This window comes from Neltuma alba, unplaced genomic scaffold (assembly GCF_004799145.2).
Source record: "Neltuma alba isolate B1F8T4 unplaced genomic scaffold, ASM479914v2 tig00003226_pilon, whole genome shotgun sequence".
NCBI classification, from domain to species: Eukaryota; Viridiplantae; Streptophyta; class Magnoliopsida; order Fabales; family Fabaceae; genus Neltuma; species Neltuma alba.
The window spans coordinates 452610-464523 of NW_021633195.1; the positions used below are offsets into that span (position 1 = coordinate 452610).

Genomic DNA, 11914 nt, shown 5'->3' on the forward strand with positions numbered 1-11914 from the left:
ATTACTAATAACTAACTTAACTAAGTTCCTTAATCTTTCCAAATTAGTCAACTGGGTCTTATAATTAGGACTAGAGGTAGTATTAAATTATCTATATATGCTTTACATATTTGATGAAAACCATTTATAATTAGTAAAATAATCTTGTTATTCAAAAAATAGCTACTATAATAAAATCTAATAAATTATTCTATATAAAAAAATTAAATAATTTGAATGGATTATGATAGACAATATTCTCCTACCTATATATGTATCCTATATAACTTATTTTCTTAAAATTCTTTGTATATACTATTTGTTTTTGAATTGAAGACCAAAATCAATCTATATAATGGGTATTAATTATATCATGATTAAATTTTATTATTTAATGAGTGAAATTCAAAATTCACTTCAATATCAGTTTGATTTATAATCATAAATTGAGGTGTTCACATAAATTCATTTTTTGGTTTTAAATTTCTATCATATATTATATCTTTTAATAGTACATATGATAAAATTATTTTTTCTTATATCACTTTGTATAAAAATGTTATTAATATTCTTATTATATTTTTTAATTATTATTAATAATCAAGAAGAATTGATGAAATATAAACAAATTTTCTAAGAAATTATCTTGCTATTTTCAGTATGTACCTAATGGTGACAATTACTTCATTAACACCAACTTCACAAATATATCAATTTATTTTACAATTAAAAATACATTTAAATCATTATATTCTTAATTATGTTATTGTATAAATTGTTGTAAGATTATAATCTAAAATAATAAAATTTAAAACTAACGACGGAATTACGACAGAATAGAATTAGCGATGGAATTAGTGACGAAAATTTTTGTGACAAACAATTTAGTGATGAAAATTTGTGATGGAATTAGCGATGGCATTTTATAATTAAAATTACGGAAAAAATTCTGTCACTAAATATTTATTGATGAATTTTTAAATGGATTAGTGACGGACAAAAATTTCGTCACTAATTTAGCTATGGAATTTCTGTCAGTAATCCGTCAGAAATTAGTGATGAAATAATTTTTCGTCGCTAATTCTGTCGATGATAAACTATTTTTTTTGGTAGTGTTAATCAAGCTTGATGTGGATACAAACTAAGTTAATTAATTCTTATGTTCATTGGTCAGTTATTGGATCCTTACACTTTTTTCAGTAATATGTTGAAACATTATTATCCTCTTACATCATTATGTCCTTGCATCTATACATATTAATAAGAAAAATGATAAAAAAAATACCTGTTAAATTTTTAAAAAGACAAATAGGATGCTAACTACTTTTCAATGATTTTGGTTATACTTATAATGGTTTTTATTACCCAAAATTTGTCCAAATTACTTATTTGTTATTTTGAAATTCAATAGGTATTTTTTTTTATCATTTTTCCATATTAATATATAATTTATAGGCCAAAGTATACAAAATAGTCTTTTAACTTCATAAAAAATTTCAATTTATTCTCTTAACTTTGAAAAGTATATTTTAATCCTTTAATCTTAAAATTATTAACTAAAAATGGTGACATTGATATTTTAAATGTTAATAAAACATTCTCAAATACTAACTTATTAAGTTTTAATTTTCAAAATAATCATACATTATCATTTAAACCTAACAACTTTAGAGCTAAAGGATTAAATGTATGCTTATTAAAGTTAAGAGATCAAATTGAAACTTTATATAAAATTAAAAGACCAAATATACACTTTAGTCTAATTTGTAATATGATTTATTTTGATTTTATTTGGATTCCTATAGCAAAATTATTTCCCATATATGTTTTGTAGAAGTCACACCATAATAATCAGGAGACCTAACATAATTAATACTTCTCCGGTTCTTATTAACAACTCATAACGTCATTGTCCGTCATGTGAACAAGTCAGTTGCGGGAAGAAGCCAGCCGCCCCAACAGCCTGAACTTCCACTCGTAGAAATTATCAGCAATAAGACAATACATCGATACATCTCTATTTTCCTTTTAATCCAAATCGTTCTGGTTTTCCTGCTTAGCTCTAACGTCTGTGTTGCCTCCTCATAGCGATTCATTTTTACACATTAATTAATATGTATCATCATCACCCTTCCTACATTTCAAACCACATAATTTTCTTGAGAGAATTCTCCGGAAAATTCAACGATTCAATCTTTTCTTCCCCTTGTGTATGGCGAGGACCGGCTTGTTTAATCTTGAGAAGCATTTTGCCTTCTATGGAGCTTACCACAGCAACCCCATTAATATAGCGATCCACACGCTCTTCGTTTGGCCAATTTTCTTCTCTGCTCTGCTTATTCTCTACTTCGTCCCTCCTTTCTTCAACATCCCTAATTTTGAGTTTTCCCTCTTCGGCTACGACGTCGCTTTGGTTTGGAATCCTGGGTTCGCCATTGCCTTCGTCTATTCCGTCTCTTACGCCAGGTTGGATCTGAAAGCTGGTTCCTTAGCTGCTCTGCTCTGTATAATTTGTTGGGTGGCAAGCTGCTTCGTTGCTGGCCTACTTGGGTTCTGTCTGGCTTGGAAGGTAAACCAATTTGCTGGGTTTTGTTGATGTGAAATAAGTTTTCATCTCTTTGATATAGACCTTTCAAAAAGCTTTCCTGCAAAACGTTAAATGATATTCAAGATTTGCTTGAAAGCTGAAACCCACACTAGAATCTAATATGTATGACATAGAGGAGAAGGTGTAGTGTTATAGGAGCCTTTGATACTATTGATATTGATATGAATATCTAAAAGTAATATTGCAAAAGACAACTCTTAGAAATGGAGAACCCAATGTCCTTGTAAAGTCAAAATTTCATCCTTCAACTGTGAGTGAAGTCCCATAACTTGTGATATAACTTGATCATAGAAATTTTTAGAAATGGCATTAACATTGGGGTTAGGGATGAGGTTCAGTGGTTCTAGAACCTTTTTCTGCAACGAGGAACTTCATGTCATAGAGAGTTATAAGAGAAACAGGAATGTAAGTGACAGCCTAATTTAGATGTACCCAGGCAGCTACTTTAGTTGTGAACTGGAATTTCTCAAGGAGAAAACATTGTTTTGTTCATATTTCATTTGCAGCTGGCTCAAGTTTCCCCAAATGCTGCTATAATATGATTCTTCTTTTTTAAGTCTGAACTATTTGATTAAAAATTCTTGTTGCTTGGGAGAAATTGGACTGGGATAAATCTGTTCTGATCTTCCTCCTCCCCTTTAGCTCTGACTGATTAGTTTACAAATGAATGTCTAAAACCTTGACTCTTCATTTGCTATGTGCTTGCAAGAAGTTCAATTGGTTTCAATCAATGAACAGCAGAATTTTAGTTTCACGGTCTTTAAAAGTTAGAGCAAGCTTTTCTTTTTTAGCAGGTCCCGTGGTATTTCTTATGCATTCGGTTTTAATCATAAAATGATAGTGCCACTGTTTTTCTTGAGGATCCTGATTGCATTTCCCCTGTTGTCTCTATTTAGGCTACCTCAGCAATACAATTTCTAATTCTTTAAAATTCAAACAATTTAATTCTTGCATCTTTGGTTGCCATAACAATATAGACAGCACCGTTTCTTAAACTAGAATGTGATTTAAGAATAGGAGTGATGGAGACACCAGAATGTCCTTGCAACTTTCAAAGGTTTTCTGAGAGTGTGACATTTTAACTGATGAGAACCACATCTGATCTGACTTTTTTGTACCATTTTAGATACTTTGAAACTTATTAGTACCATTATATTAGTCAACATCTTGTACGAGTTGGAATAAACTTAAGAAAAATTTGTAGAATGGACTAATTGATTCTCAAGAGCTCTAATCTTTCATCTCAGACATCTTAAAATTTTCATGTGATTACTGATTAGGGGATTTTTTTCTTGTTCATTTTATTGTACTTCCTCCCACCTTTTTGCTGCTGACATACGCTCAATTAAATGTTTAGTAGATTTCTTTCTAGTCATCATCCATGAGGGCTTCTTGTTGACGCCTCATCTAATCATTTCCTTTGCTCTTATGTAAACATAAGCCTCTCATTTGTCACTGTCACTATAATCTAAACCTCTTCATGCCGCCAGGTTGTCCTGGTGATTCAGCTAGTATGTTGGACGGGGCAGTTCATTGGTCATGGAGTATTTGAGGTACCTTGCTTTAATAGAAAGCTGATCACTGACCCAAAATCACACACACACAGACACATATGGAAGTCTGAGACCAAATTTTTTATGTTACAGAAACGAGCACCTGCTCTTTTTCATAACCTTGTTCAGGCCCTTATAATGGCTCCTTTCTTTGTGTTGCTGGAGGTATTGTCCTTATAATTTGAATATTGTCCTGAAATTGTTATATTGGCTATTTTTTCCCTTATTTTCCCCCTTGCGTGTTGTCTTCTGTCGGAAGTTCATTGTATGATTATTTCATTTACTTCAGGTTCTCATGAGTTTATCTGGGTCTGAAGGGTTTCATTCTATAGTACGAGAAAAATTTGAAGCTGACATCAAAGCATGGCAAGAAAATAAGCAGCAATTACTTTCTTAGCTTCTTCCTGTGTTTGTGACTCGTTAATAAATGCTCTATGAACGGTTGGAAGATTGCAAAACTGTAGATAATATGATATAATTGTGTAGAGCCATATTACACCAAACATGTAAATGAATTTGTTTTAGAAGTTAAAAGTTTGGGTGAATTGGTTTGGCTCTTCAGAGCAAAATCATAGTTCATGGTCTAAAGAATGCTTGCAAATTATATATTCGTACGTTAAATACGAATAAGATAATTATGTTGATAGTGACCAACTTCTCATCATATTGATTATGACTTTAAAACATGTTAATTATGCATGATAAAAAAAGTATATTAATCATGGCAACAATGAGTGTTGACCTGCCCTTAATTCATGTACACTGGAGGGATCGGGTGTCCTTCCCTTCTAACGTTTTTGGTCCTGCGTTCTTCTGATGGATACAGAGTAAGCCTACTTTATGTGCACGCACCCAAACATGACATAACTGTTTGACCCAAAGACAATCCAAATCCTCTATAATAGAAGATATTTCATAATTATGTCAATGGGAACAACGAACAACCTTGTTTCATCAGGTGAGTTCGATTACATGAACCTCACAATGTCATCATTGTGATCTACTCTCTATGTTCATTTTTATATGAAACAACTACAACTTATAAGTTATGGTTTGTTCATATTTACAAGAGACATTTAGAATATGTCTCAGATTTTATTTGTTAATTTTTCACTTTACTCCCATTTAATTACTCATTTTAATATTAATATATTTATCATTATACAGTCCGGTATTCTCTTCACCACACATCCTCTTTTTTTCATAATTCTCTTTATTTTAATAATTTTCTTGTTATTTCTCTTGTTTTCTCTCCCTTCTTAAATAAGGATATTTATATAATTTTTACATATTTATTATCTTTAACTAATTTTTTTATCATGATTCAATTAATTGTTTCTTATGAAAATAAAAAGGAGGAAGCATTAAGAACCAAATATTTAAATAAACTATTAATCAAAAGCAGAATATGCTTCTTTGGTTCTTGACTTGTAGTTCACGGAATCTTCGACAAACACAAGCACGCTTGCAAGTAAACTACTTTTGACCAAAGCGCAGTTCCCAGCATATCCGTAGCTATGATGACTGTGTCATGTCACAGACAAAGGGGTGCCGTAAATTTCCCAGGATCACAATTTTTGGCAACAAATTTAATAGATACTCTTCTGATGCTATTTACATGACAGAAAGAAGATTGTTTTTTATTCTATTTACAAGATACTAAGAGATGTTTTTTTTTTTTTATATGGATGTATAATGTTACCTTCATTTATTATTATAATGACTTTTTTTTACAGGAGGTATAATATATATTAAATAAGGATAAAATTAGAAAGGTGTGAAACACATTAGAAGTGACTGATAAATAGAACCAGATGAGTAGTAAGTTATATACTTCCTCCCTCTCCCATATCAACTACTCCTCCGGTCCTTAATATAAGACTCATTTAACTAATTTGATTATATTAAGGAAGTTAGGTAAGTTGGTTAATTATAAGAAATGTGGCATGTTTTTTCTAAAACATCATAATCATCGTTCTTAATACCCATCTTCTTCTTCCACTTGATTATGGTTAAGAGAGTATCCATATAGGTAATTTAAAGAAAATTGATAAATATGAGAAATGAGTCTTATATTTAGGACCAAAACCAATTCAATAGTTGGGTCTTATATTAAAGAGAGGAGGAATACATAACTAATTTATTAATATTAAAAATAATTAAATTGATTAATTTGAATAAATATGTATTGGTTTTTCTATAGTACTCATTTTAATCATTTACATTAAAAACTGCCTGTTTAATTTTAAAAAAAACTGTTAATATGTAGAATTGACAATGAAAATTTAAAGAAAAGATTATAATTTAGAAGATAAAATTAGTTGAGTTTTTATATTGATCAAAATAAATCTATCTACTAACTCTTATATTTAAAATAAGAAAGAAATATATAACTTATGGGCCTGCTGGTCACATGACACCAAATGTACGACTTTTGATCCTCTCCATATAAGTTGTAATCTTTTATTAGCTAACATGTGTGGTTAGCACGAGGCTCCTCAAAGATTTCGTATTCTAATAAACATATATATATATATATATATAAAATACACTGCCTTAGTTTATATATATATATATATATATATATTAGACTTCAAGCAACATAAGAAACTCATTTAATTCTATGAAATATTACAAAAGAATTTTAAAAATACCAATGAATATAAATATAAATATAAATAGGTCTAATGTAGTTTTTTCTGTAAATTTTTGTAATAAACATACATTGTAATACCTATTAATTTAACTTCAAATATCATCAATGTTCTATATGGTAATATCCACCACAAACCCTAACTTTTAAAATCTTCATTTAAATATATTGTATTTGGAGGTGGCTGGTCAATCTTTTTCCTGATATGTTTCAGTATATATTACTGCATGCCATGCCGTATTCGTTATCTTCTTCAGCAGGAGCTTTAATTAAAGTATCCATCAGAAAATGCGTCATAACTCTGCTTTTCGGCTATATATTTCTTTTGAGAAATTGATTCTCTTCTTCTTTTTTCTTTTGGTCAAATGATTAAGTCTCTTCATATCCATTTCTTGGTTGAACAAATCAATTTGACAAGAAATAGTCGTGTAAGTTATATATATGAGAGTTATATAAATTATACATTAAAACATGAATTTACCACGTGCTGTTAAAAATCAGTAGAATTGGAAGATAGGACAAAAAATAAAATAAAATAAAATTCTGTAAACCAAGCCGCCAGTAGAATTAAGAAAAGTTTGCGTTACTTATGAAGCGATAAGAGGAGAATATGAGAACTTGTTAATAAGTTGTATAATTATAATATAAGCTTCATCTACTTAGAGTTGTTGACCTGCCTAACATTAGCACCACTCATTCAAACAATTCATCTTTATTTAATTAATCCTATTTATATTTGACTTCCAATTACCTAATGACACAAACATTGATAAATATGTGCGCGCACGCGTGCATACATATTGTATTAATAATTTTATATCATGCCTAATGACTCATTTTTTACCTTGGTTTTCTTTTGTTTTTTTTTATATAAACCAGAGTTTTCTCAAATTACTTTGGACTTGAGACTAATCTCTATTAGGTCGGAAGCGTTAAGTTTAAAGTATTCTTAATAAGTGTGTTTCTTGTATTCGGACTTACCTCAGTTTTCTCTAACCAATGTAAAATTCTGTTGTAAAAGTTTTTCGGTAGTATTGTGTTTAATGCTTATTGATAGTATTTTTAATTGTGTTATAAGCATATAATAGTAACTTATTTAGTGTTTAATACTAATGGCAAAAACATGCCTTTAGTGCTAATGACCACCCACCTCGTTGTTTGCACATTTAATAGTAAGTTATAAATAAATACCTTGAGTAGACAGTGTGTTTAACAACATGATCATGTTTTTCTAATTAGGATAAAACTTAGTTCAAGTTGCTTATATAAATTAGATTATAGGTGAATTTACAATTTCACATATGCATTTTAACAACTAACAATATCAAAATAATGAGAAATGTCCATATTTTATTAGTGAATTTAAGTAGTACACATGCACATTTTGATAACAATACCAAAATAATAAGTGTCTATATGAAAATTTACAAATTCAAATTTAAATTATAAGTGATGCGGTAATCTATTTTTGTCTGTTTTGGAAGATTTTTTTAATCTGTTTAGAAAAAGATGTTGATGAAGTAGACATAAACAATAGCTAGGTACTTATTCGTTTGTTACCAACAGACAAAAAAATGACCCTATATTTGTCTATTGAGGCCAGAATAGATGCACATTTTAACCGCTAGCATTAACAAAATAATAAGTGTGACTAGAAAACTTAACTAATGGATAAAAACAACTTAAACTAAATTTTGCTCTTTTACCTAACTGGAATTTAAACAAACATATACAACGATATCATAAAATGCACTACCAAACAACCTTAAATATTCCTTAAAAAAAGTTAAAGGATGAAGTCAAAAATGCTTGATATTACCATATATCAGAAAGTTTTATATGTCCATACAAATCCAAGGATAATGAGCATTGTAACAGCATCCTAAACAAACACGTCAACTTAACTGCTTTCCACACGGCCAAGTTACTGTTCTCGTAAGCAACCCAAAGTAAAATGCAATGACTAATTAAATTAAACACTTTGGTCTCAATTATTGACTTGTGCAGTATTAATCTGCCAATAATTACACCCTCTGAATTACATCAATATTATTATATATATATATATATATATATTATGATTGTAATATGAACATAAGTTAAAGTCAGTGAGTTGTGAGGCCTTATTTGGCTTCACAAGGTTCCAAAATATATGATCTCAGCATCTGTTTTTTGCCCCCTTATTATATTGAAGTGCGATGATTTTTAAGAGTTTGTTTTGAATCAAACTACTTTTGAAACATTCCACATCAGTTTGATAAATTCAAAAGCCTTTTATTCTTATGAATAAATTACCATCTAGTGATATAAGCAGATATGGTTGGTGTGTCCTGTACCAGAGAAAAGGAAGGTAATTCCAGATTTGTACAATTAAAATTATAATAAACAAGCCAATAAGGTCGTTCTTTTGTACAAATAGTATATAAACAATGTCATCAGAGCTATCGGATCAGACGTCACTAATCTAAAGAGTCCCACCACTCTTTTACGAGTAATGTGATCGATCTTTCCGGAAAAAGAATCTTGGGATTATGGTATAGAGTGACGATTTTCTCGTCTTTTTCTGAACAGCCTAATCTCCTTCTTCATCATTGGTCATCTTCTTATCTCAGAACATTCCCATCTGGTTCACAAGTACTGGCTGGTTGATGATGATGTTGCATAGTACTGATCTGGGACCTCAAAGACTTGAGGTTTTACAAATGGGTCTATTATATTCCCAGCATTATTATAAGCAGTATTGATCTGATAATCAAAGGTTGAGTTGTAGGAAGAATCGGATAAAAGGTGAGAGATTGGAGCCAAGTAACTATCCATTTCCAGAAGATGAGTCAGAGAACAATTCCTCGGGAATTTCACCATTTGTTGCTCAGTGCCAACATTGATCTTATCATTTTCTTCTGACATGTTCGTTTCAGAACTTGGGTATTCTTCCTCCATTTCCTCCTTTAGGTCCATTGATTTTGCCATGTTCTTCTTCTTGTAAATCCTACACAGCACCCAGTCATCCAACTGATGCAACACAAATCGAAAGCACAAAAGGGTAAGTCTCAATCAAATCAAAACAAGTTATTTAGTCTGATAAGAAATATAAAGATTTTTCTGAGATGGGGCTGAGGGGCTTACTCTCATGGAACCAATATGCTTGTTGGATCGTCTTGGCGAACCAATGAGACGATACTCATGCATGATCCAATCGCACTTGACACCTTTTGGTGGCCTACCTTTGTAAAAGACCAGAGCTTTCTTCACCCCAATGTGCTTGGCCCCACTGTAAATTGCTTTGTCTGTGCCAGTGGCCTTCCAGTACCCAGACACAGTGGCCCTGTTTGGCCTCACCCCATTTGGGTACTTCCTATCTCTCGGGGTAAAGAAATACCACTCATTCTCCCCAAACACTGCCTTCTCTGCATTTCAAAACAGCCCAACAATAAGCCAAGCATGCTCAGGATCACTATGAACCGCAAAATATCCAAGAAAAACAGAGGATTCCCAGCCAAAAAAAACAGAGCAAACAAAAAGACATGTACAATACAAACACGAATTGAGAGAAAGAAAACAAGTGAGGATCGGAATATACCAGGTAATTGCCAGGGATCAAACTTGTAGATATCAACTTCAGGGATGATAGAAGCAGGGCAAGGCTTGGAGGTGGCTTGGTTACAAAGGTAATGGACGATTAATTCCTCGTCGGTGGGGTGGAATCTAAAGCCTGGGGGAAGATCAGAGCCTCTTGTTGATCTGGGCTCCATTGAAAGTTGTCAGTTCTCAGAGGCAAAAACAGTTGGTATGCGAATTACAGAGTGGGAACACAGGCAGAGAAGAAAAAGAAGAAGGAATCTGTGAAGAGGGCTTGAGAGAAATGAAGGCGTTTGAAATGTTAGCAAGCAGATGTAAGGTGCTTTTATCGTTGGGGGATTTTGTCGTTTTGCGGAGTTGCCGAGGTTTGATTGGTCCATCATACGACTTCGGCTATTCCTCCTAATAAGCAGTATCAAGTTATGCGTCATCTGATTTTTTTTTTTTAAGAAAAAAAAGATACTAGTGGCTAGAAACACTTTAGATTTTATATATATATATATATATATATATATGGATATTGGAAGCTCCAATACTTATCTTCTTATTGGGTTAAGATTCATGTATGTATGGTTATAAATACGTTTGTCTTTCATAAAAGTCTCTAGCAAAAGACATTTTGTAATTATAGAGATCATTGTATATGCTAATTTTGAACATAAATGACAAAAATGGTTATAAATAATATAGTAAATAAGGAAATTAAGGTGACATTCACACACACCGGCATCTTTTTTGGCCACGGCAGTCACGTACGCTTGGACCTTTTTTCTTGCAATACTCTCTCCCAATGCATGATTTAGCTACGTTTATAGATGCTGATCATTTGTGACAAATTAGTGGAAGTGAGGCATTTTCATTTTTTTTATAAATATCTAATATTATCCTAGTCCTTAATATAAAAATAGTTGATTAATTTAAATAGATTAATGAAATTAGTTAAGTTAATTATTTGTAATAAATAGATATAAAAGTTAAACAAGCTTTTATATTAAAGAATAGGTATAAAAGTTAAAAGAGTTTTTATATTAAGGACTGAATGTAATAACTAACTTAATTAATTTTATTAATCTATTTAAATTAATCAACTAGTTCTTATATTAATGATCAAAAGTAGTATTTGAAGAGTTGGTTTTTGAATTTAAATGTAATATATTGATACATTATATCTCTTGACTTAGTGCTGATCATGACACCCTTTCTATATATACATACTGACAAAAATCGAGTTCTTAATTAGATACTTAAAGAACCTTATTAAGCACCAACTATACTATATCTTGTAGTTAGACTATATCAAATTTATTAGAATTAAGTAATTTACTTAACATTTTTAATGTATCGAATTAATTAAGTAACTTATATATTAAAAATAGTACTAATCAGTATCCCCTTCAACCCAGCTATATAGTTAGTACTTAGTAATGAAATGCCAATAGCTCTGTAGGCTTAATCTAAAGGATTAGCACATGCTAAAAACACAGGTTTTTTGGATTATTGATAATTTATAATTTTTTTCGCCAACTATCGATAATTTATAAT

At 30.9% G+C, this 11914-nt stretch overlaps 2 protein-coding genes across 3 annotated transcripts; one reads left to right on the forward strand and one right to left on the reverse strand.

Annotated features, from left to right (window-relative positions):
* Positions 1-1954: 1954 nt before the first annotated feature.
* Positions 1955-4790, forward strand: LOC114740985 (uncharacterized endoplasmic reticulum membrane protein YGL010W-like). 2 transcript variants are annotated; one of them, XM_028929239.1, is made up of 4 exons: positions 1957-2548; positions 4078-4140; positions 4234-4305; positions 4430-4790. In XM_028929239.1, the coding sequence occupies exons 1-4, from the start codon at positions 2192-2194 to the stop codon at positions 4535-4537; spliced, it is 600 nt and encodes a 199-aa protein (XP_028785072.1). In that variant the 5' UTR covers positions 1957-2191; the 3' UTR covers positions 4538-4790. The 2 variants fall into 2 exon arrangements, with proteins under 2 accessions (XP_028785074.1, XP_028785072.1); XM_028929241.1 differs by lacking the exon at positions 4234-4305 and having other exon boundaries at positions 1955-2548.
* A 4344-nt stretch (positions 4791-9134) lies between these two features.
* On the reverse strand, positions 9135-10560 carry LOC114740984 (NAC domain-containing protein 1). The gene is made up of 3 exons (XM_028929238.1): positions 10374-10560; positions 9920-10200; positions 9135-9805 (listed from the first exon to the last, which is right to left on the reverse strand). The coding sequence occupies exons 1-3, from the start codon at positions 10543-10545 to the stop codon at positions 9422-9424; spliced, it is 837 nt and encodes a 278-aa protein (XP_028785071.1). The 5' UTR covers positions 10546-10560; the 3' UTR covers positions 9135-9421.
* Positions 10561-11914: the final 1354 nt, after the last annotated feature.